The 26184-nt window shown below is 41.1% G+C and overlaps 1 protein-coding gene across 2 annotated transcripts in view; it reads left to right on the top strand.

The window, feature by feature from the left end:
* Positions 1–26184, top strand: part of LGR4 (leucine rich repeat containing G protein-coupled receptor 4) — a 73262-nt gene that overhangs the window by 16474 nt on the left and 30604 nt on the right. For both annotated transcript variants that reach the window (XM_051776640.1, XM_051776631.1), the window contains exon 2: positions 15008–15079. In XM_051776640.1, the coding sequence (XP_051632600.1) occupies positions 15008–15079 (72 nt within the window). The remainder of the gene's footprint in view (positions 1–15007; positions 15080–26184) is intronic.

Here is a 26184-nt window from a genome sequence, read left to right as displayed (position 1 = left end):
GGCTTTGAAAGACTAAACAAAAGGAAAAAGAAAATGCTACAGGGTTATTGTTATTCCAGCCCATTGGCTCGGAGAGCTGACCATCCATTGGTGCCTTCTGTCCTTTTGGGAGCTGAATGACACTTTTGTTCGTGGTTAACAGAGGTGAAAGAAGCCAATTATTGGCTGTCTTTTCCACAGGGCAGCTGCAGACGGATTTCACTGCAGGCAAATATGGACTCTTCTGCCACAAGGATGGTTGTGATGACAGTTATTTTTGTGGAATTGTATGAAAGAAAACAGATTTTTTTTTTTCCTCTTCCAGTGACTTGTGTAGATGTTTATTGAAAACTACTGTGAATATGCTGGTACGGAATGGGAATGTGTGAGGGACTGGATTCCCCATGCTAGCAGTGTACTCGGCTTTTTCTGTGGGTGTGTGAATGAGTGAGGTTTTTTGGGTTTCTTTTTCTCCTCATATTTTATTTTTTTTTCTTTGAAATTGCAGTTGATTTTAGCTGTAGGTTTCTCTAACTGGTGTGCAGCGTGCATTAACCCTCTTGTGACTGCCAGCTCAGGCAGTGCTGGCTCCTTTGTGTGCCACAGTGATGGAGAGACAACCTGTGCAGGTCAGTGGGAAACCCTACAAAGGCAGAATACATGTCTGCATGCCGTTAAGGACCTCAAAAAGTGCCCCTGTGCCTGAAACTTGTCACCCCTTCTCCCACATCCCTATTACTTGGTCCAGTACATTATAAAAATATTTTTCCAAAACTCTTTCTTATATATTTCAAAGTTAATTCTTTCCCCCAGAAATTTTCTTTGTTTCAGCCTCTAGTTGTAGTTTAAATGTGTGAAGAGACTCAGCTGATTAAGAACCATGTTCACTGACTGGATTCTGGAGAAATCTCTTCTGGTTTGGGGCAAATTTTGAGCAAGGATCCATGTCTCAGTCAGAGTTGATACATCTTTGTTTGGTTAGCTGCTCAGCAGGCCTGTCAGGGGATGGGGTGCTTGTGGTGGCCTCTTTGCATTTAGGCAGAGTTCATAATAATAGTATTAAACAAAAGGGAAAAGGTGATGTTCCTCATCTTACCTCTGCTGCAGGTGAGAGGAGAGTCTGTCTGCCTTTTGTCCTCAGACCTTTGGAGCTGGAAGTGCATGTGAGTTCATTCCTCCTTCACCTCTTTTTGCATAAAGAGGAGTTTTTGTGCAGCTCTTCTCTAGGAGTGTCCTGGCAGATGTTTTGAGCAGCTTTCATTTCAATTCATGTCTAATGTTTACTGGAAGCTCAGGTGGATGCTCAACCCGTGTCTTCATATACATAAGGGACTTGGACGTCCATCTCAAATCCAAAAAAAAGAGAAATGTAGCTGAAACCAGAATAAAGATCAGGAAGCTTATACAAAGCTACTGAGGCTGTATGGATTCTGGTATTCATCCACACTCCTTGTCAATAGGCAGAGCAACCCTCACTTTGCTGTTTGCTAAAGGTACCCTTTCCTGAGAGAAATACAAGGGTTGTGTGTTGGCACACGTGAATGCTGCCATGTGAGAAACTTGAGGCAGACTTTAATCCTTTAAATGTCCCAAAGTGGAAATTACTCTTATGTTAAAATGCTGTCTGATAAATGACCAAGAATTTCCAAAACTCAAGTTTTACATCTTATCAGAACTGCTCGTGCTTCGTCAGCTAATTTAAGATGCCTTGAAAATTGCTACACAAAAGCATGTTTGGTTCTAAAAAGGCCATTCCAGGTGCTGCCATGAAGTCTATTTTGGCACTAGGAAGCTGTACTATGTGCTTTTAGTTTTCCCACAGCTTATAGATAATTATAGTGCTTTTTGCCAGAAATAATTTTTAGTTACATCCAAGTTAAATGTTATATGTAATTGAAAAAAAATTCTTAAATGCTGAAGCTGTTGTATATAGGTTTGGACTGATTGAGGCATTTACATTTTGTCATCTGGCTTCATCATATCAGTGACTCTGTTCATGCACCAATTTTGTTTTGCTTTTTTGCTTTTAGTCATCTAAAAATGTAGCTCTTGCCCAAACTTTTGAGGCTCTGGTTGCTTTCTAAACATTGGGTGGGACAGACTAGAAGACCAAAATAAACCAGAAGAAAATGAATAAAATTCAAAGTACTTAGAGTTACTAAAGTTGGCATTTTTATGAAACCGGATTTGTAGCTGTTTATGTTCTCTTTTTGCAACAGCAAAACCACTCAGTGAAACTGCAACAGAGGACTTTTGTATGAATATGTGTGCAATGATAGCAGTGCTTTTCTGTCAGTGAAACAGATTTAAGTGCAGGGCTCTGTCTAGGCAGCATTAACCTCCTCCTTCCTCGTGGAGATGCAGAAAGATTATTCTCCTTTGAACCAGAGGTTTGGGAAAGGAAAACAACCTATCCAAACCCACGAAATGAGTCTCTGCTGGGGCAAGTCGCTGAACCTCGCTGGGTCTCTGTCCGGAGTTGTAACGGGGAGCTTTTGGTGCGAAACATTTGTTGTTAGTAAATACAGTGTTGCTAGGTGGAGAGAGATGTGTCCTTGGAGTCCAAAGGGTGAGCGTGGCTCCTGATGCTCCCGTTGAGGCGGTTTAAGTTTTATGGAATTGCCCTTGAAGCTGTTAAATGGAATGAAACGTGCCTCGTAGGTGTTGGTGGTTAAGCAGCAGAAACCTGAGACTGGAGCAGGGCGGGGGGACCCAGATCTCATTAAACTGGTTAGATTACATACTTTGGTGATGTTCCTAGTGTTTCAGCAATGGTTGTTCGCGGAGGTTTTCGATAAGGAAAAAATGCTTGAGAACTTCCTCAACTGTAATGAACAAAACCTTGTCTTGATCACGTGTGAAGTGTCGGTGTCAGGTTTAGCAATATGTACTTAAATCAAAACTCAGATTATGTGTTAAATTTGGGACTGACAACTCGTTAAAGGAAATTCAAAGTTAGAGTCGTTTAAAAATGACATAGTTAACCTTGGTGATTGATGGTTCAGTTTGATTCCATGATGGTAAGGACAATTGATACAACTGGCAGTGCTGCCCTGTTTTAACTCAGTTGCAGATATAGCGTTAAACTTTATTTACTTAAAACATAACAAATATCTTTCCGTAAAACTCCTTTAGGGCATCCGGTGTGGATTTCATTGCAGGCGTAGCTGCATGTTATATTTTCTCTTAGCGTGAAGTTCCCACTGTCTTCAGTACTTCTGCTCTGTCCTGTTACCACAGGAGTCTGCTGCTCCATAGTTGGGCTGATATGGCTCTTTCTGGGGCCATAGTATGTTGACAGCTAACCCCTGATCTCATCTGATTAAAAAAGGGGGGGGGGGGGGGGGGAAAGGCCACAGCCCAGAAATACACCTGGAGGGTGTGACTGATTGAAGCCTTAAGTGTGTAACCTGTTGCTGCATTCTGTTTTTCCCGATGTGTGGAGACCTATGGATTAAAAAAATTAGAAATCTCTCTGCTTTCCTTTCCTGGCTTTACAGACAATCTCAAGCTTTGCCAAAAACGATGATTGTAATGCGTGGTTTTAGATGCGTGTGTTTTGAGCTAAGATTATCTTACTTTGTATAAATGATTTTAAAAAACTTTAAAGTCAGAGGGTAGCTGTGATGTAACCATGCTTCCCTACCAGGAGTGTGGGTGAGAGCAGCCCATGCAAATTGGTTACAGATGCGGATGATCCGAGTTCCCATTTGGTTTTGTCCATGGACCTCTTCGTGGTTTTGCACAGGTTATTTGCATTTTGTGATGAATACTCATAGGTACAGGAGTATCTCGGCATAGGCTTGCCTTCAGACTGCTCGATTAGCGTGCCTGTCACACGGTTTGATTTTTTTTTTTTCACTCAAATTCCCTGGCATTACTGTATTCCACAGAGTAAATAATTATGAAACTGTGAATAATACGAAATTTTACTCTCCGCTGTAAAAAATCTCTAAGTATGTAAATCTCTAACTGTGTAAAAGAAATGCTCCTGCACTGAAAGACATTTTGTTTCCTCCTCTAGTGTACAATAAGCCCTTCCTTTAGCCCTGTAATCTGCACCAAAAGTGTGGCTCTTAAAAATTAACTGAAAAGCGTGTTAATTTGCGCTATATTCCTATTCTGGGATAGGATCGCTTTCATAATAATGCAGTGGAATTTTTTTCTAGGTTAATTCCCCACCATGTGTCAACATAGGCCATTAACCGTATGTGTGATTGCTTAATGGCTGGCATGCAGTGACTCAAATACCAGTTCAAAATAGGGCTTTGCATACAAGTATTGTTCCCTCTAAGATCTTGATGATGGCTTGATTGGCACATGAATAGGGTACATTACAGCTAGTTACTGTGTCTGAAAGAAAGCTAAGACATCATGTTGGAAGGAAAAAAAAAAAACCACCCCAAAACAACAGGTTGATGTGGCATGGGAAGGAGAAGGCCGGAGAAATAACTTGGAGATACGGTGGGAGAAAGAGGGGGATGTTACTTCTTTTGCAGGAACAGACCTGTCTGAAATTTTGCAGCTTTTCTGTTGTTGTCAGTAAAAATGTTGTAGGTCCTGCTTCAGCAGAGTGCTAAAAGCTTTACTGGAATAGGCAGGATTTTTTTTTTTAATAATTTATACTGAAAAAGGGCTCCGTGCACTGCTGTTTACTAAAACCTCTGATAATCAATATCCCCTTTAACAGCCGGGGGTGGTGGGTAATCTGAAGTTTGATTGTTTCCATGAAAAAGCAGGTTAAGAGCCTCATTCCCCACTGATGGGGCACTGCCACACGCTTTCCAGTTAGTTAGAGCCACAGAAAAGTGGCTGAAAACGTTGCATATAAGCCGCTTGCATAGCAGTCAGAGCTTAATTTCTTTCTTGGGAGAGAACCTACACATCCAGCAAAGGACGAATTGTCAGAACCATCTCCTGTCCAGTTTTCCTGCTAAAAAGAAAAAGCCGGGAGGGCGGCAGGGGCGGGGAGAAGGGGAAGAGAGGTAATTAGTTTGTTTTGGTGGGCAGCAGCTAGGAGCAGAACATGGGAGCAGCACTGGGCAGCTGGAGGGTCTCCAGGCTCTCTGGGTGATTTTGGGCAGCTCGCTTCACCCCTGCCTGCCTGTGTCCCCTCCCGCGCTGGTTGTTCGGTCCACTGAAGCAGCAAGCTCTTGTGGGTGAGGAGTGTCTCCAGCTGTGTATTTGTACAGCGCCGGTCCCGTTGACATGTTGAACAGGGCCCTTGGCTTCTCGTGGCAATCCAAACAGCAGATGATAAGGCGCTGTGCTCATTAGCGAGATAGCGCGGGCACTCAGGAAATGGCAAGTGTGTTTGCTGGGTGGGAACGCAACCTGTGCCTTTCTTAGCCGGTCACAGCAGGTGCTGGCTGAGGCTTGAAGGATTTGGGTATTTCCTTTCGTAAGAGAGCGTTTCCTGGAAGAATTGAAAAATGAAACGTGCTCAGAAATGAAAAAATGGCACGTCTGATAGGGTTTTAGTGACTGCAGAATGGGCTATGAGTACACAACGGGTTTCTGTGCTTTTTTAAGTTTTGGAGGTCTGTGATCATGTCAGAGGCAGTAGGGACATGCTTAAGGTTGTTGGGGAGAGATGGAATCACAAGGAGTGATTCTACATTAGTGTAAGTCTACATTAATGCAAAAACTGGGTTTAAATCTTCCATTTTATCGTTAACAGATTTGCCCATGTTAAAAGGAACAGTAGATGAATATCAGGAGGAGAAAATTGTGGTAGTAAGGATTGGAAATAAGGGATAGTTAGTACTGCAGAGTTTTGGCTGTTGGCCTACTCAGTGGGCCCTTTCCACTGGGAGATGGGCACTGGCAGTTGTGGAGACCTTGTCAGAAAGTGAGAGAATGTAAATTTTAAATACAATACCAGTCTAACACTGGGACATTGGGGTCCTATTACCATATAAATGTTAGTATAGGTTTTATACTATTATGCTATTACCTTGCAGTAATAGATGTAGGTAGTATATGAAAGGTAAGAAATTAATTTCCCAACATGTTATTTCAACTTTATTTTGAACGCAAACATCACTGAACTCAAACACTTTCCGAGTGTAGGCTCCTCTGTAAACATCATCTTTGTCTGGTACTTCTTTGATTCCTGTTCATGATTTCTTGCTGTTGGGGTTGGCATGTCTGCATGTAATGCATATCCTTGGATTTTAGCTGCATCACTGGATTCACAGTGCAGACAGTCACCGTTCAAAGCAGTAGTTGTGAGATGGTGCTTCCACAAGAGAATTGTTTGCTTCTTGTCATGAGGATAAAAAAAGCAAAACACTACCACCAAATTTCTTTCTTTTTAATTGAATGAATTGAATTAGAATTTTCTTGCTGATCCTCTAGGCTTTCTATGCTTTCATTACATACTGAATACAATTAAGACATGGGCACTGTTAATGCAAACTCATTTACTCCGTCCCTTCAGTGAGACATCTTCATCCTGAAGGAAATGGCTAAATGGGAAAGTGGATCTAAACCAGAGATGTAATTCAGCTCCTGCTCTCCCCTGGGACTGGCTGCTGAAGGGTGTGATTTGGATGAAAATTATGTTGGTTTTCATCAAGTGAACATGTTCCTACAAGGAGTTCGGCACTGAATGTGTTTCTTGAGGACTTGTAGCACTGCAGTACAACTTAAATTACTTTAACTTCGAGTTTCCCTGATTTTGTGTCTTCCCCTTGCCCACTTTTGGCTCCAGCTTCTCTACCTCTCCCTGCTGCCACAACACCAGGAAGTTCTCTTGGTTAACACAGATGGGACCTGGACCAAGTTTAAGGCACTGACCATCACCATTCAGCTGCATATGCTTCTGTCCCTTTTTTGTTTTTTTTTTTTTTTTTTTTGATCATTGGCAAAGAACCATTGGTCTCGTATTCTAAGAAGAATATATGTTGCTTTGTCTTTTTTATCTTCACCAATGTTAACTTAATCAGGTTAATCCACGTATCAATGGTCCAAATGGTAACGAGTGGTGGATTGTTGCTGAGCATTTTCCAGCAATGTCATGTTGATATTCATTTGCAGTATCCTGGCTTATTTAATCTAGTTGCTAAAAATATTAACAGCCTCAGCTTTTCCTAGTACTGCTGAAGCTGGATCATAGTTACTACCTGGGGAATTTTATATAAGATTAAGACCTATTACCTAATGGTTTTGTACAAGTAGGTAGGAGGGCTTTATTCAAATATAGATAGCTCTGCCTAAGTAATTTTCTAAGTGTTATAATTAAATAACTCGGTGGCAGAGGGCCCAGACCTTGGAAAAGACTGAATGGAGCCTACAGTATTACATGTTATTATCTATCAGCAAACAGGTTAAGCTTGCTCAGAGGCAGTATTTTATAGGATTTTAAAGGTGCCTTGTTGAAACATGATCTTTACTTCAACCAACACTCCTCTCTCTTTTTCTATCCCTCCTTCCCTCTCTCCCATCCTTTCTAAACTTCACAGAGTCAAAAAGCCAAAAAGTAGATAGCTAATAAAGAAGTGCAGGGAAGCACAGGGGTGTGTGTCAATTTTATTTTTTAAACAGCAGATCTCAGTGTGGTTTTGCTGAGATAAAATTTCGCTTTGCTGTAGCTGGGTATTTCATGTTTTTTTCGGCCTAAGATCTGTTTTACAAAGGGGTGTGTTTTAGGTCGTTAGCGTGCCTTCGGATGCCGTGTGTGAGTGTGGTGGGAAGGTGCCTGTGCCCCCAGCTCAGTGCAGATCCGAGGGTTGAGAGAGGAGCCTGTGAGCCAGGATGGAAAGTGTAGCACCGGCATCTCCTGTGAGTTTTAGGAGACGCTGGGTAGTGAGGAAGGTTTCTTTGCCTAAAATGTGCACACCTTTGACTGGAGAGATGGAGTGATGCATGGAAGGTATTGTCAGAAAAGACAAGACTGTTGCAACTAAATGTCCCTCGGTTCAGAGAGACTGGCATTATTTTCCTTTTCAATGCCCATCAGTCATTGTGGGTCATTTGCTTTCATTCTCTGCTTACATCTTGGGCTAATTTATCTATCATTTTGTTGTCCTTTCTGTCCTACAGGAAGTCTATACTTCCCATTTTGTGGTCCCTCTTTGTTGTTGCAGCTTTTCTTCTCGTGCAAGAATTATTGTTCCCCTCCTCCCTTTCCATCACCTCTTGCCCATCACTTTCTAGCCAGAATCACCCTCTGGCCATCGGTAACAAAGATGTTTAAGGTAAATGTAACAAGGATCAGGCTACTTTATGGTAGAGGCAGTACTTCAAAATGAGAGAGAAGGCTACCTGTGCCTGCAGGAGACACTGTGACATGCTGTGCATTGCATCTAATTCTCTTTTGTGTGAGGCCACTGATGAAAGCTGTGACTGAAGCCACTTTCAAAAGATAAGAGTTTCTATTTTTAAAATGTGAGAGAATTAGTAAGTTGCTATTCAAGAGACAAAGTATTTCTGCTCATCGTGAAGCCTGAGGAAGTTTGACTTTGGTTAAGTGGTAAAATAAAGAATCCTTAAAAAAAATAATCCAACCAATCAAAACTTCACATCAGGAACTGGAATTCTTGCATAGAAAGAGTATAATTAAAAGTTTAGGTGCATTATATTTCCTAGTTTATGTTTCTGAAATCTCCACTGCTGGTTGATTTAAAAGTGATTAAATCTCTGACTTCATGCAAGACAAGATATGGTGCTCTCTGTTTTTTACTGTGTCCAGCAAAGATGCTTTCCTCTTCCAAGGAAAATGGACACAACGGCTTTAATTGGGGGAAAAAAATCATCTTTTCATTTTCCTAAGGAAACATAAATTTTAAAGACTTTAAAGTGTTTCTGTGTTAGGTGAAAGCAGGAAACTTTGCTAAACTAAGCTAGAAAGGAAGATTCGAGTAGTTGTCAGAATAATCTGAAGGGATATCCTTGAGCAGGCTGGAGATAGCAAATGACTGCTGGAGAACCATGGCTTGATTCTTCACCTTTTGCCTTTAAAAATTAGTATCTGCAGTACCTGGGATGGTGAGATAACATTTACAGTAGGGTTCTTCAATCTACTAGTTTTAGTTGGTTTTATTCTTTTCTGTGGTACCTTCCTGGAAGAAGGACAAAGCTTCTGACAGAGTGTGAGGAGCTTTACTTATCATTCAAAACTGCAGCCAGGGCAGCAGTAGTGTTGCAGGAGGGAGTGCAGTCGTGTTTGTTTTCTGGTGTTACCTCTGTTCTGCCTGAAATGGCGAAACTAATTGTAACTATAAGGCTGTGATTCATGTTATCCCCGAGATGCAGCCTCTTCTTGCTAAAGAGGTTACCACCTTCAGCAGTTCATCCTTTTAGTTTCAATGCTTCTTGCCCCATCACATTTCCAGGGATGGGGCATCTGCCACCTCTGCCTTGGTTAAGGTAGGTTAGTGAGTGAAGAGTTAGCCTGGCTGCTTAGTACAGATAAACCCAGTTAATGGCTACCTACTGAAAGGTGCAGGTCTACCACAGCTTCTCCTTCATTTGCCTGATGAACCTGCAGTGTAAAACCGTGGCATTACTGTCATCTCTTCTCTCTTAGAGTTGTTGTGTCTGTTTTGTGCTTTCTGGGGCAAACCTCCCAGATAGGAGTGTGGGTCTGAATTTAAATTCAAGTCAGAGCTGTAGTTCACTGGGCTGACAGCAAACTGGGGAGTTTTTGGAAGAACAAGAAACTTGATATAAGCCTTTGAGATAACTGAGTCTGAACATCAGTGTACCACTGAAGTTTAGGGCAGATGTAGGGAGGTTTTGGTGTTTTGTTTATGGGGAGTTTTGTGTGTGGTGGCACTCGAAAGGTTTAGAGGTGTTGTGTTGTTTTTAGGGGGCTTACATCTGGATGTAATAACCCAGTCCACAGTGGGTCCTTTAGCTTGGTCCTGCTGAAACAGGACCTTAGGCAACTGCTGACACGATCCTTCTGTTGTGTGATAGCATCGTTCCCACGGAATCATTCCCAACTACTAGAGGTTGGGAAAGTACTGCTAGTATTGATTTTGTTCATTCTTAGAACTTTATCTTATGTATTAGGGCCTTAAATAAGCTCTGGGCTCTTAGACCTGAGGTCTTTTTAGTAGAAGTGGAGGTACAGGTGGAGTAGGACAGCTTCTCAGAGGAGATGTCTTTGATGTATCTAAGGCCCATACTAATATTTATCTTCATTAAATGGACAGCCTTCTTGATACTGCATAGACTGATTTTTTTTTTTTAATTTTAGGATTAGTGAAATGACTATTTCCTAAAGTACCAGTAGCAAGGGCTATTTTTGTTTTGAACTGTGGTTTCGGGGGACTATTCGTCATTATTTTGTCATAATATATGGTGCTAGTCCATTTTTGTTGCAATTCTTCTATTAAGCATGTGTTATTAAAAGTATCCTCCCAAATTAACTAAGTAAGTTTCTTAAAGAGTAGTTATTAAGCCACCTAATTTTAGTGACCTGGGTGTTCCTAATGGTTGTAAATTCTTGTGTTGGAGCTGTCACGTGAAAGGCGGGGCTATGCCCGACCCTTAGAGTGGGGAGATTTGCTCAACCCACAGAGATTTATTTGTCTGTTAGTGCCTCAGGGGAAACAAAACCATGTCTGTCCGACCCAGCCTGTCAGGTATCCCACACGGGAACCCTTCTCCAAACAGATTCACAGGGTCAGAGTGATTCGATTGCCCTTTTTTGGGGACTGCTGGGTAACAGCCTAAGGGAGAGCCCCTCAGCAGGCCTTCCCATGTGTTATTCAGCACCTTATAAGGGACTCACCCCAACAGTTTACAGAATAACATACTTTATTAATACAAACTGTGACAAGTTAATGAGGTTCCTGGTCATCGGTGACAGGGTCTAGCTGCAAGAACACACTTCAAGCAATCTAATAATACTACTAAAGCAAGGCACAAGCACAAACTCTGATACAAAACAATCTGCTAATGTATTATAGAGCAAAACATGTGATCCTTAAAGCAGTAATTAGCACATACAGCATAAGTTTCTCCCCCAATAGGTGTCCCTGAAGTGGGGGAAAAAGACATGTTCAGCACATCAGCTGATCCAGCAGTTTTGGTGGAAACTTTCCTCTGCTATTTCCCCATTTCCTTCCTTCCTTTTATACTATTTCTTCAGGTTTAGGTGGAGTTCGAGTGAATGTAAGTCATAAGTGCTTAACTGGGTAGTTGTCCTTGGCATCAGTCTTTCTTGGTGGACAGATATGGCACGGTCAGAGTGTCACCATGTTCCCCTTCCTGCAGGATGTTTGTGGAGGGAGGTCACAGTGCCTTCACATCGCTCCCATTTCTGGTGCATTCTCCATAACAGGTGTTTATCAGAGTTTGGGGAACCTTTGTGGGGCATCGTGACCACGTTTCATCCGAGAAGCAGCAGCTGGGTCTCCTTCTGTAATTCTTATTCTCCTTTAACTTTTAACCCTATCCATTACTCCACAGAAGCTCATGAACTATTTAATATTTTATTACCAACATATAATGCCTAAGAACTCATTCTCTGAGGGTATTCTGTAGAGTGAAATGAAAAGAAAAAATATTTCACACCTATATCTAGATATCTCTGTGTGTATATGTATATATATATCTGTATCTATCTCAGCAAAGCTGCTTTTACAGAATGTTTTGAATTAAGCAAAAATTGCTTTAAAACTCACATGGCAATCATTAAGAAACTTTGAAAGTTGGTGTTTTGATGTTCCCCAAAGCTTGTGAGTCAGTGCTATGAAGATTGGCTTATTTACTAAGAGTTATTAGCATGTGTATTGAAGACCAATACAGAAACTTTGTAATAATTCCAGCTTTTTGTAATAATTCCAGCTTTTTAGCTAGGCATCATGATAAGCAGTCTCTAAAGATTCACATGATAAATACAATCTCAATTCATATTTGTGTCTGTTTTTGTTGTAAATTCAGTTTCACTGAAAATAAATTTCAGTAGAATTTGAGGATATTGATGATGTTTCTCAGAGCCTCATTTTTAAGGTGATCTGATTCATGTTTACATCCAAAGAATCTACTTCCCATATTAAAATTGTAGAGCTAACTCTTGGAGCTACAGGCAAAAAAACATTCTTTGCTAATTTCAGATCCCAGAGAAAGCCAAAATTGCGTCGAATTTGGATGTCAGCCATGCTGTATGACTGCATGGTTTCCATTGACTTTGTTTAGGATTGCATATGACACTTCTGAAATTGGGCATTTAGAGCTGTGGAAATTTCAAGACTGTTTCTTTCAGGTGGATGTGGTTTCTTTACCTCAGCTGTCCTGAAGAGCTGTTATGTAGTGCAACAAACGTGGCTGCAGCCAAAATCTTTGCCAAAGTGATGCATAGGCATTCATAAGGTGCTTTCTGGTGATAAGTACTGTTGACTTACTCTTACTACTACCATTTAATACCACGTGTATGTTAGTAGGGATTTATGTCACCTGGACAGTCTTTTGAGGGGGTTGTGATTTTCTTGCACAGGTTACTATTTTTTAAGGATTAGGGTCTCCACTCCCTTCTTACCCTCCTACCTTTTCCGTAAATGCTTCCCAGTTGATACTGGAAGGAGATTCGCAGTCCTTTGAGAAGGAGAGGATGTGTGAAATGTGTGTTTTTATGACAATTTGAAAGATGTCTATGGGGTTAGAGAGAACAGAAGTTGTAGTCTCCCGTGGAGCAGACAGCTGACGATCCATGTATCTGATACTTTTATTTACTTTCCTGCACAAGAAGAAAAATGCCTCCCACAACAACTGCAGCATCGCATGGTAACCGGGCTGCTGCTGAGACACAAAGCAGCTCTTAAAGCATGTGGGCTGTAGAGTTCAGGGATAAATCACCTCCAGTTCAGCTCCTTCTGGACCTCAGCAAAGGAGCTTGTTGTGCCGTAGTGGATTTTCTTGGGCTTCTCTCACAGTTGGGTTTGTTTTGTCTGTGCTGAACCTTATTTTGATCTCATTGCTCTTGAGTTGCCTTAGTGTACTGTTAACAGCTGCTGAGGAATAACTCTTGGTTTACACTGGGAAATGAGGAATGAAGTTTTGGACTACTATTTAATAAACATTTAGTTTAAAGAAACAGTTGCCTCTAGATTTAATGTTAGAGTGCAGTGTTCACGTTGGTGGCGACCTGTGCCACACAGTTGGGCCAGCAGACCAGTTGCCAGTTACTTGTTAACGTCAAAATGAATTCACTGACATCAGTTGACATTGTCAACTGCTGTGGAGAAAAAATAATTTTTCCTCAGTAACTATGGATTTATTTATTTATTTTTTTATTTTTTACAAACTGAATTCTGTAGTCAGTGTAAATAATTTATTTTTTTTTTTTTAAAGAGTTATTTTAGACATTGTGGTCTGGTGACGGGAGAAATAATGTGAGTACTCTGCAAAATGTGATTCAAGTAGCTGCTGCAACATTTTTGGCAGGTTATATGGTACTGGACGTTGCATTTGGTTCATCACAGCATGAAAGAAGGCACAAATGTCCTGAGACACTGTTTCCTCAGAAGCAGCACCAACCCCTCCACGTGCTCCTTGCTCCCCTTAGGGGCCTGGCTTAGAATCTCCTGAGTCCTCTCTGAGAGCCATGGAAGATATCCTGAATGTGATTGGTTTTACTGCCCTTCCAGGATAGTAGGAAAAGTGTAAACCAGCCTTTCTCTGCCTCATCAGAAACAGTGGTAATTCCAGTTGGAGCAGATAGTGGTGGCTAGGGATGGACTGAGAATGTCTACCCCAGCAGCAGGCAGGGGTTGGTACTTCATTCCAAGGTCAAGCATTTTAGGTGTCAACCAACATCTGTTGTCCTGCATGAAGTCACTCACCAGCCCTTCAGATCTTCGTGGAGGAGGTTCAGTGGTACTGGTTGGCTGTCAGTGAGATGAAAGGAGTGTTTTGACTGTTTGCTTTTTACCTGAATTATGTAGAGAGGTAGCACATAGCTGCTAGAGAAAATTGAGTGGAAGACAGCAATCAGGGAGGGCTCTGGTAACAAGTCTTACTGAATTGCTCGTTATACTAAAAAAAAAAATAAATAAAAAGTCAATAACAAAGTGGAAAGTAAGAACTTGGGTTATGTCACAAATTGTTAGGCAGTTATTAGCTTAATTATCAAACTGAATTGTTTTCGTGCTGCTTTTATTCACATTGAGTAATAACTAGCTTCAGGACTGGATTATCTGTGATGGTTGTGTAGGTGTGAACTGAGGTGATGGCACCAAGTTTGCCACTTACTGCTCCTTTGTGAAGAAAAAAGCCGAGCAGGTCTGCATACCTATCATGTAGGCACTTGCTGTTGGCCTGTCTCTGCTCACGGACTGAGAATGAAATCTGCTTAAAACTATTACCTCGAGGACTTTCGTAGGTTTTGTAGAAGGAAAACAAAAAGCAAAAAACAAGCAAACAAAAAACCACACACACACACACAAAAACTCAACCCCCTCCCGAAAAACACACACACACTCCAACCCCCCCCTCCAAACCAAACAAAAAAACCTGTGGTGGGGCTAGGACATGTTTCTGCTATTCTTGTCAGTTGTTCCAGAAGCCATATTTGCCAGGAGCTATTTATTAAGTCCTAATGCATGTATTCTTTTTTTTTTTTTTTTAAGACACTGTGGGATGAAAATTTGCATGCTGGGTGGTCACTTTTTTTTTTCCCCTATGCTGTGGTTTTAGAGCAGTCTTAATTATCTGAATTAAAACTGTATGCACATCTAAGCTGGTAAAAATTAGTACTGGGGATAATAGTACTGTAGAGCCTCTTCCATGCATGCCTTCCCTCTAGTTTTACAGTATTTATTTTTGTTTAGAGGTTTTGTAAAACTTGATTTAGTCAACTTCCCTTTTTGTAGGTCTTTGCTGCAACTGGATTCTCAAATTACAGTGATTTGAAAGTTTAGCATGCAAATTTCTGGAAAGAGATAATACTGTGTGATACTGGAATATTTTTTTCTGTTACTATACCATCTGATTAGGTTTTCTTCTTCTCATCCTTTTCCTAGAGTGTAAAAATTCCTTACTGGTTATTGATAAATCTGTATTTCCTCTTCTCTAGAGACATCAGCATGAATAACATCACAAGGCTACCAGAAGATGCCTTCAAGAACTTTCCCTACTTGGAAGAGCTGTAAGTATTTCACACGTGTTAAAGTTTTGCTACAACATCATACGGCTGTGTAAAGTGGAAGGTGGGTGGAGAAACAGTGTTGAGGTGAGCTGTGAACAGAAAAAGCAATTATACTTTAAAAATGTAATCCTGTATATGTTTGGAAACCGGAACAGTAAATGCTACTTACAAGGGACTTTTTACAGTAATTATTTTAATCATGGCTAGAGTGATGACATATAATAATTACAGTGTTATCCAAAGATAACACAAGAGGTGTGTAATTACCATTGTTTCTGAAGGAGCTACAGTATAGCTGTTGCATAAGTTCCATGAAATAGATGTTGCTTCACTTAGTGAGCAGCTGGCTTCCATTGTCCTTGTAGGCTGGAGATGCAGTGCTCACAAGCCCATCCTGACCTAGATCAGAAATTCAGCTTCTGTAGTACAGGGCTTCTTGCTCTTAGTTTCTCTGGCAGAAATCTTTTCTCCACTTCCCACCCCCTTTTTGTCCCACTCTCTTTTTAGATTTGTTTTGTTTTACTTAGGTGATACTTGGACTTCTGAATCCTTGAGCTGCACCAAGGCTCACGTGCCCAGTACTTTGCTGAACTGAAGTCATACTGAGATGCCTTTGCAAAGTTGAAGCAGCATAGCCCTGAGTTAGGTTGGGTTTCAGAGTCAATAAACAGGGAGGCAGCTTTGACATTCAATTACTACTTTAGTAAGTCCTATTATATGGCATGGGACTTCTGTGTGCCCTAGTTTCCTTATCTGTGAAGAGAGGGTAAGGCTAATGGTTCAACCTTTGCTAAAGAGATTTAAGAACTTCCAGTACTAGGCAATAGATAAGACAAAACTACTGCAACCTGCATTGCTTCTCTTGCATTTTCAGTGATAAAGGAGCATTTCTTATATGAAAGTGCATTTAAAATGCAAAAGTAAGGCTGTCTCTTTGTGACTTTGGCAAGACTAGGACTATGAATGCTGTGTTGAGAGGTTTTTTTAATGAAGGCACCTTAGGGAAAGAACAGCTCATGTCCCCGAAGAGACAAACCCTTATGAGGTAGGGAAGTGGTGTCCTGACTTTACCAAGGAGGGAGCAAGTGAAGAATGAAAACCATTTGTAGAGGGCAAAAGGATAAATTAACCCTATAGCAAAACTGCAGATAAAGCCCTGAACCCTTTGACTCTGGTAATCTACCACTGCACCTCACTGGAACAAAGATATTGAGCAATTGATAAGGGATGGATTGCCTGCTGCTGAAGAAAGACTTGGGTTCCTGAAAGCTTCTCTAGTTTTATTTTTTGCACCTCAGCCTCACTGGTTGCTCTAATAAGATGTTCTACCTCTCCTTACAATTTTGATCTCTCTTATATCCTGGTAATGTAGCAGCTACCATTACTAATGCACTTAAATACCTCCATTTTCTCTGGTTCTTAAGTAGTTTTGACTCAGGTCAGTACAATTCTGAAGCACAGTTGAGCTTATTTATGTCAGATGAATTGTGTGCGATATCTTATTTCATGCTTAACAGGTTCTGGTTTACTCCCTCTGATTTTAGGTATTGCTTAAATTTGCAGTATAGCTGAGAATGCTTCATGAAGAAAAATAGATTTTCAGATGGTGCATTTGTGGAATTGACAGGATTTAAGAAAAGCTCTATGGCATGAGTAGTAAATTGGAAAAAAATAAGCCTAGGAAGACTTGGTTGGCTTCAGAATATATACTAGCCAACATTCCCTATGTGCTTCATGATGTGCTGCTGTGTGTTTTGTTGAATTAGATTTGTAGTCCCCCTTTTTTCTTTTTTAAAATTCTTCACAGTCATATTTCACGCCAAAATTTGAAAAAAAACGCAAACAATTCTCTTTTCCCAACTTATATGACTATGGGAGACTTATTTTTTTTTTTCCCAATAAGTAATTAAGCAATAAAACCTAACTGGTGGGTGTGCATGTTGTGTAACTTCCATAAACCCTGGGGTGTGTCAGGAGGTAAAGAGAAAAGGCAGAGCCTTCAGCCATCATCTGTTGTGCTTATTGCCTAAGAGCCATTTGCTACATGTACCTCTAAATCCAGCTTTTTAGTTTGAAAAAAAAATAGGCTAGCATTAAGCTCAGAATTGTGTGTGAACACCCAGAAGCTGTAAATCATTCTTAGCATGCTTACTTGATGTGTTAAAGCAACTTCTGGGGGGAAAAGAAACTCCAACCAAAACAATAAACCCCCCCAACAAGTCAAGTCCAGATTCTCTTTGTTTCAGCTCACATTCATCTTAAATGGGAACATAATGAAATAGATTCAAAGAAAAGCATTTCTTTAATAGAAATGACCAGCACCAGCTATGGCATGTTTTTGCTTCATTCTGTCCATTCCTTTTTCTCTGTGGAACAGGGTACAAAAATCTTTCAGCCTTTATTTTTGGTGGTTGTGAACAGAAACAACTATTGTACTTCCCACTGTACAACCACAGTATTTCTTCTCTACTCTGTGATTTTCAAACTTTCTTCCTGGATTTTATTTATAGTTGAACAGATCCAAATTCTGACTGCCAGGCATTAACAAAGTTGCTTTTTCAGCACACAAAGCTGGATGCGAGTCTCCACACCAAAGAAAAATAACTTAGAGAAAAAAGTTAAAGTGGTGTTGAAATCTGGGGTAGGAGTGACTTTTCCATCAAGTTCTCCCAAGAATTATATGTCTAAAGCAAATGAAAATCCCATAAACTAATGGGAATGCAGTAAGTACCCACACCAGCATGGACTCTAGTAGGTCTCCATCAAGGAGGCAGCCCCAGACACCTTTATCTTCCTACCATACTTTAGCCCTGCCATTGTCAAATGCTCTGGCCAATTAGCCCCTGGCAGAGTTAGTTAATTAATATTGCAAAATAGTATCACAGGATTTAATTGAATGTAAATGCCAGGCAATTAGATGTATTATGTAGGCAACTGAATTGCACATATGGAGCAGCTGAGATTAAAAAATGCAGCAGGAGCCGCTTAAAATGAGGGTTGTCATTTCCTCAGTGCAATGAATTATTTGGTAGTCTGGAGAGACTCCAGGGGATCATTTTCTGAATCCTAAAAAGAACACTGGTGAAAGAAGCAAAGTACCAGCCTTGGGAAAGGCTGGCTGCTGGATTCAGAGGTGCCTCCTGCGTCACCAAGGGGGGAGCGAGTCGGGCGCTTCGATGTGTCAGTCCCGGTCTGTTTTTAGATGTGCTGAGCTATCCGAGACACCCTCCCTGGAGTGACAGGGCTGACACAGCCAGGGAACCCAGGGCTGCTGTGAATGGCACTTGGGGCCAGGTGGAGGAAGACATCTGAAATGGCACCAAAGGGCTGTGTTCAGGAGACTGACTCCCCAGAAAAGTATCCAGTTGGCGTGTATAACCTTGAGTTTTTGTGCCTCTGAGATAGTACCCTATCTGAGTATTACCTGCAGGTACACGCAAGGGGGTTCCAGCTTGTCCATGGGTGGAATCCACCCACTGGGTTGTGTGCTCCATGTACCCCCATTCACAGCCTCATCATGCATGTCGCTGCATAGCACACTTATCATATGTCTGTAGGATTCTAGCACTATTTATAAATGTTATAAAAATTCTCCATGTCTGTGTAACTGATACCCATCTGGAAGTAATTTGCAAATTATTGAAATGGCAACGGTCAGAGTCAGTGAGGAACAGACCACCAAGGGTTTTGCCTCAGCAGTTACTGACGTGTATTCTCCAGAAAGTGCTAACGTAAATATGCTGCAGCCCTGAACATGATATGGAAGCTAAGAATCCTTGAAGAACTTGGCCATGATTTTCTAACCACACCTTAAAGTATTTATAGAAAGCCAGAAGAGGAAAATACAGCTAAATAATGCAGTGTTTTTAGAAAGCAGAAACCATTTTCCAGGCTGTGTTATGTTTTGATGGCCTTTTAAAAGGTGTTAGTCCCTTCTAGTTATCTTAAGTAGTCTGAAGGATTTTAACTATATGATTGCCATTCACTGTAATTGTGAATGATCTGCTAGCTCATTCACAAAAAGGCACTCTCTCATCAAGGAAGGCAAATCAAAATGGTTTTTTTCTTGTCCAGTTTTCCAGTTTCTACAGAAACCTGAACCACTTGAATAAAGCAAAAGTATCCTTGACTTAATCACCTTTTAGCCTTGTTTTGCTTTCCACTCTTAACCCTTTAAAGTGTTGTTGTCTCATTTGCCCTGCACTCATGGGCAAGGTTTAGATGATAAGGTCTTGGCTGTCTGGCTGCTGGTCCACATGAGAGGTAGAGCAAGCTGTCCTGTGTCTGTAGGTTGCCTCTTACAGAAGGATGTGTTGTCCTAAGGGGAGCACTGGTCACTTCCCAACCAGTCAGCCTTGGGGCAGGACTGTGACCTTCTCCAGCAAGGGTCAGGGAGGATACTCTCTGACTGCTGTGATTTTGAAGACCGTATCGTGCCCAGTAATAGTGCAAGGAAAATAATCCCTCCTGAAAGCAACAATGCCTCACTTAACTTCCAGATGTGTACTGATACCAAGATCTGTTGTCGAGGGCTGTTGTGTTTATGTTGTGTTTGCTCATACATGATGTGAAACAGTCTCTCTTCTGTGTCACTACCCTCAGACATTAGGGGGTTTTTTATCAGGTGGGGGCAAAACTTTGTTATGTTTTTTATTTCATGGCTGATTGAAAATGGTTCAGGAAATAAAGTGATAAAAGGAAGACTTAGATCAATGAAAGTTTTCTCTTTTCTGAAACACTAATGCTGATCTGCTTTCTGAGAGGTGAATAAACAGAGCGAGACCGCACACGTGGAAACTGTAATTTTTGCAAGAAAAGAAAGAGTACTGCAACCGAGTATTTGCTCGACTATTTAATGATATCCATGCTGATTACAGCAGTTAGGAGGTCTTGCTTAAATATCTCCTTACCTCCCCTCTCCCAGCCAGTGTCTCTGATCTTGGCTTTTAATTGACAAAGTATATTTTAGGAACATAAGGATTAATTAAAATGCATACTGGCAGTGAAAATGAGGTGGGTTTTTGCCATAAGGTTGTAATCAGGAAGTATCTGCAAGGGAAATGTCTAGTTATTTTCCCTCTTGACTGCAGCTGAAGATGACCACCTGGCTGAAATGGCACAGCTGCTTGCTTTTGTAGTATCTATTTCAGTGTGTAATTTAGATGGTACCCTTCCTTCTAATTTCTGCATCAGCACCAAGTTGCATTATCCTTGGGGAGGGAGGGGGGTTATCATGTCTCTTTTATTACTTGGGTTTTATGAATAAGACAGGTCTTGGAGTTATGCCAAGGCTGAGCTGTTAGTTCAGGATGCTGTGTCTTTCCTCACCTGGCTGTGGAACATTTGATGGAAGAACCTTTTTTTTTGTCCTTCAGTACTAGGTCTTTTAAAGCCAGGTCTTTCAAGGTAGAGTGTTGATGAGATGGTGCAATTCCTTTCTCTTTCATAAACATGGGTAGTCCCAAGGTTTGCAGTGAGAGGCTGAAGGACTTGTTTTGAGTAGAAAAGGTAAGGATGAATCTTCATGAGAAATTTGCCCTGATGCCTTGTGTTAGCTGACCTGTGGTAACTAAAACTGTGGTTAAACATTCTGTAAAACAGGCTGGCATGATTGGAGACATTACCACCCCATCTCTGTCCACTCAGCCCCTCCAGCAGACTCTGAATGGCTGAGAGCTTTCTTCAGCTGCTTTGTTATAAAGGCAGCCAGTGTAGGTACCTTCTGGTGGTCTTTCAAAAATAGCTGTCTGAAGTTGTGTTGGAAGCTGATGAGTGCCCTTCATCCATCTACCAGCTCTGAATATTTGAACAGCTGGAGGAGGTGATTTCCTCAGTTGTTCCAGCTCGAATTCCAAGAGATAAAGTTTTAATGAAAAAAATGCAAGGTGTAGGTTTCACGTGTGGTAGCAAGTTAAGAGCCTAAGCTTTAACTTGACCAGCCAGCACACATTAGAAATGCATGCTGCCTTGTGTGCACTGGAGCTTTAGAAAGTGCACTGGCATGTTGTAACTTGCACCTTCAAATTCTAGTCAAGACAAACCTTTAGGCAAAGACTCCCAAGTAGAATTAACCACAGTCAGCTAAGATATTTTTAAACATCACTTGTTTGGTCTGCACTAGATGCTAAATGATGTTTAAAAACATGTTGGCTAGCTTGTATTTAATTAGTGTTTGCTTATCTCTGCGAGTCCTAAATCAGTTTGATTCTGGATGAGTTTTAATCATGCTGATATGAGAATAATATTTCTGTAGTTTAGGAGGTTCTTGCTCTGTTTAACAGCTGCATGTTTTTTCCTGTTTGTGGGGACAGATGCTAGTAGATTGAGTAAACTCTATTGTTTTTAGAAGATGAGGAAGTTTCTTTCCAGTCTCCTTTTCTACATATTAATTTCCAGTCAGCATGGTTGTGTATAAGGATCCTAAGACTGGTTATTCTGCTGCAAGTACTTTTAGAGGACAATGAGACTTTATCTGTCCTTTTTTTGCATCTTGCTCAGTTCGCCTGCGCGCACACACGCACACGGGAGCTGGGTTAGCTGAACGGCCTGGAGGCTGAATTTGTGGTGTTATTACACTTCAAGACCAGTCTTACGAGCCTGAATTTATTATGCTGCCAGGTTGGGGCTGTCTGAAGGTATAAACCAGATAAGAAACTTCTGGAGGCTGAGCAGTAGCCTGAGAAGCTCTCAGGCTGGGTCTCTCCAGGTAAAGTTCCCCAAACGGTGCTCATGGCATGCAGTCCTCCTCCTCCTTTAGGTTTCAGAAATTGGGAGTGTGGGACAAAAGATGTACGTGTGTGAGCGAGCAGTTAGCCAGTTCCAGGGTTAGGTGTCAGGAAGAGTCATATGAGCTCAGCAAAAACCTTACACAGACAGAAAAGGAGGAAAACCAAATCCTGTATGTTGAAGGTAAATGCCTTATCCTCTAGAAAGTAATTGAATGCCTTCTGTCCTCATAGTATCATAGTATGACACTGTATTTTACCATAAAAAGACACGGTGATGTCAGTCTTTTGCCTCCTTTCCCCTGTTCCTCTTGGGTATTTTTTTTTTGTATTTTTTTTTGTTCGTACAGAGGTACTCTTGCCTAATTAATGGATTTTATCCTAGCATAGAAGTAGTAACCAGCACTCCTGTAAAGTTCTTTTCCTGCCCTTCCTATACAGAAGTGAAATTCTAGATGATTCTGTTAAAATATTTGCTCTTATTTCAGGTGGAAAAAAGTAAACAGTTGATTTAAATCTGAATCAAAGAATCGTACTGAAAATTACTCCCATTTCCTTAAGGTCATTCATCGTGAAGGTGTCTACAGAACCTGGGTCTTGCATTTACCCAGTATGTTATCAGAAGGGGTTAGAAAACTAGTAACAGAAGTTTAATTGCCAAATATATGCAGATTTAATCCACTTCCCCATTTTGCAGTGTCACTTGCTAGATGCATGGTCATTCAAAAGTTCCCATGCCTGCATAGCCTATAAATGCCAGGACAAGGGACAAGGCTGTATGGACAGACCAAAGCAACTTTGAGGATTTATTATACCAACAGTAATTTTTTCATCCTTATGTCTGACCATCAACATATTTCATGATCGTGGAAACCTGAGCATCCAAACAGCACTGTCTGCTAAAAGCACAAATCTGATGTTGGTTCAGTTGCTGCATCCCAGTTGATCAAAACCAAGCTTGGGGCTTTTATCTCTGTGTCTCTGCTGTACAGTCTGGGTGAGTGAAATGCATTTCCACCTGAGTGCCAGGGGAGAGCTGTCCAGGGAAAGGTCTGCCTGGCCTGTGGTAGAGCAGAGCAGAGTTACCACAATATCGTGCAAGATGTGCAAAGGCAAGTGGGGAGAAGAGGTTTGTATTTTATAAAACGTGTTCTGCAATCTGCTTTGGAAGTGAGAGGAATCAAGGTTTCTTACAACAACAACTCAGTATTACTGCTGTAGACTAGCTGTTAACCAGTTTTCAAGACAACACAGTATAGTTGCTTATGTTTAAGACATACATGTCTATGTACAAAAATTTATGCAAACTTCTGGGGTTTTTTTGTTGTTTTGGTTTTTTTCTGAACTACAAAGGCAGCTTGCTTCAACAGCTCATACTGTATAATAATTGTTTTAGGTTATATAATTTCCTTCAGTGCATGTGTGTTGTAGCCTGTGGGGTCTGCTTCAGGAAGGTCTTGCCCAAATACAGTACTGCTTGAAAATAGAATGATAGAGCATATTTTGCATGGTTGAGGATGCTTGTTTTCTTCAAAATCCATAATAATCTATTTTCCTGTTAACAAAAAAAAAACCCCTCAACTCTGATAGTCCATGAAAAGCAATATCATAGAACCATATTTTGTCTTGCAGTAGCTGCTGGTGACTCTTGCTACGATTTACCCATAGAACTTATGGATAGGCTTTAGACTTTTTTTAATCAGTCAGTTTAGTTTACTTAGATATTTTAGCTTTTTAGACCATAGATGCATTTTGGAAATTACAACTATCTTAAAGTTCAGTATAACTTTGAGAAAGCTGTAGATGCTGGAAAGGGAAGGCTCAGGACAAGAAGTGCTGGATGGAGTTGGTGGCATTTAGCTGTTGGTTGTTGTCACAGTTGTCTTTTTTCAGTCATGGTGTGTCTTGGCATACATACTCAGGATCAAATAAGTAATGCTTGAGGTTGTATAATACTGAAACTACTGCAAGAAAAGGAGAAGGAGACAAATGTATTTTCCAGTAGCAGCAGTAGAATAAAGTACCCATTTAGTTTTGTTTGATAGGTGTGGAGGAATTTGGAGTAATCTGTAGATTATTGATTGGTTTCCCAGCAGTGCAGCAGGCTGCAGCTGACAAAAGTCCCAAAGGGGCTGTTTGCTAATAACAGATAAGCAAAGCCAAATTTAGTCTGGGGATGCAGCTTCCATTTACCAGCCCTTCCCCTTCTGCAGCTGCCCAGCTTGGGCAGGAGCTGTTTGCAGAGGTGTGTGCCCTTGCCAGGCAGGCCATCCATCCCTGCAGGGGGGATGCAGTGAACCCCTGTATTTTCCTGCACATGGCTGTACCTCTCCTGTAGAGCTTTAAACCTTGATGAATAAATTGTAGCACGTAACTATGCATCATCTGTTAAGAAAACCAGAATTCTCTTCCAGAATGACTGCTCTTCTGGAATAGGTGGAAACTGAAGCTCTTTTCATAGGTTTGAGAAAACTTAATCCATGCTGCCCAGCAGGTGTTACCTGTGAGGCGTTTTCAAAGGTTACTTCTGTTGTGGGAGAACTTGAAGGAAAACTCAAGCTTGTATGGGAAGCACAGAGAACCCTGAAAAAGTGAATGTTAGGGACAGTCACGTAAGGATGGCAAAATAGTTTGATATAAGACAGCAAAAAAAAGTAAAGAGGTGGCAAAAATACAAGTGGGGAAACAGTGGAATATTTTCCAATGGGGTGAAAATAGGTAGGTTAAAGTTGGAGAGCTAAAAGGAGAGGTTGGGTGGGCAGAGAGACAGTGGTGGATGGTCTGTGAGGGATATGGAAGGTTCAGTCTTGACTACACCTTAAAGTAGGAGTCTTGGGTCTTACCAGAAAGCAGCTAATGTAGAAATAATAAATCAGGTGCTTTTTTATTATGACATGTCAGGATTTTGTGGTCTGTGTCACTATTGGAATTTTCAGTGAGGAAGTAAAATTAGAGTTGATCCATGCAAAAAGCAGCCATTGTATTGTTATCAGAGACAAGATAGACAGATAAGGTTATTAGGATCCCAGAATACAACCAAAATGAAAAAAAACCACCCCAAAACAAAAACCCAACCCAAAATCCACAGCAAAAACGTTTTCTGTATGAGCACAAGACTTTCAGAAGGACAAAATGAGGCGAAACTCTTTGCTCAGATATCCTGAGGTTCACTACCATCTGGGATGCAAGACAAGCAGAAAGGTTTCCAACAAGTTTGTGTTTGCATCCTGTCATAATAAGAGTGGTTCTAATTGTTACAGACAAAAATGTATCCCTGGGACATCTTCCCTAATTTCTGGAGTGACACCAGTGATTAACTTGGCTTGGTTAACATGCAGCCAGGTTGCCAGGCTCATAATTGCAGAAGTTTTAATTTCCCAAAAGAGGGAAAACAGTCTTAGCTGCAGTTTCAGTGCAAGAAGCTAAGCTTACTATGTCCTCTGGGAATGAGGTACCATGGAAGGTTAGTCCTTGGCCAGATTGTATCCTGATGTCTGTAATAACAAAAAGGTGTCCTCTACATCTGGAGATCATTTACTGTGTCACTTAAAATAATGATTAGAGGGCATTGCTCACCTCTGTATGACAGGCTAGAAGAAGTATTTTTTTCCTCTATGTGTCCTGCTCTGTTATCCTGCTATGCTGAAATTGATTCTGTAAATTTGAGTTCGTCCAAATTTGCAGAAATTTTGTCCCTTTGAAGCATTCATTTTTTTATTTTTTAAAGTAAAAATAGAGGACTACAAAATTCAGTGCTAAGCGATTACAAGATTGCCCACCTAAAAGAAAGGTACCTACTGTGGTAATACATGGCAGCAGAAACTTCCAAGCTTTAACTCAGATGCACTAATTCAGGATACCTGAGGTCCTCGGCAGTCTCCAAACTAGGGGAGTCAGGACTGAGCTAGCAGGAAAGCTCTTGGTCAGTGTGATACACATTTACATCCCACTTTGGATGATACCTGATGCTGTGTCTCTATGCCTTGGAAAAGTAAGAGACAGCAAATGAAGTTTTTGTGGCCTTATAGCATGTCAGGACACTTTACAACGGTTTATTTAATTAAGTCTTTACTGTCGTTGTGTCTCTGCTTGGCTCAGTAGCAAGAGATAGACTTTCAGACCAGGTCTCTACCCATTTCCACTCAGAATGGAGGGAAGTACTTGGCTCTTGACAGTGTACATGTAGGGCTGCTTCCAGGTGCTGCTTCATGGCAGTGTGAAGCTGTCCTGCCATAGAGCAGAAATTTCCAGGGCAGTTCCCAAGCAGGTTAGTGAGTGTTGCTACAAGGAGAAGAAGGTTGTGTCCTTTCTGTTGTGCTAGAGTTTTGCCCTTGGTAAAGCTGTGTTTACTGTGTGCATGAGAGAGAGAGGTGCTTTTAA

Source organism: Manacus candei, unplaced genomic scaffold, assembly GCF_025592945.1.
Source record: "Manacus candei isolate 608988 ecotype Guabito, Panama unplaced genomic scaffold, ASM2559294v1 h1tg000009l, whole genome shotgun sequence".
Taxonomy (NCBI): domain Eukaryota; kingdom Metazoa; phylum Chordata; class Aves; order Passeriformes; family Pipridae; genus Manacus; species Manacus candei.
The sequence above is the reverse complement of the archived record's forward strand: the minus strand, read 5'-3'. Positions and strand labels throughout refer to the sequence as shown.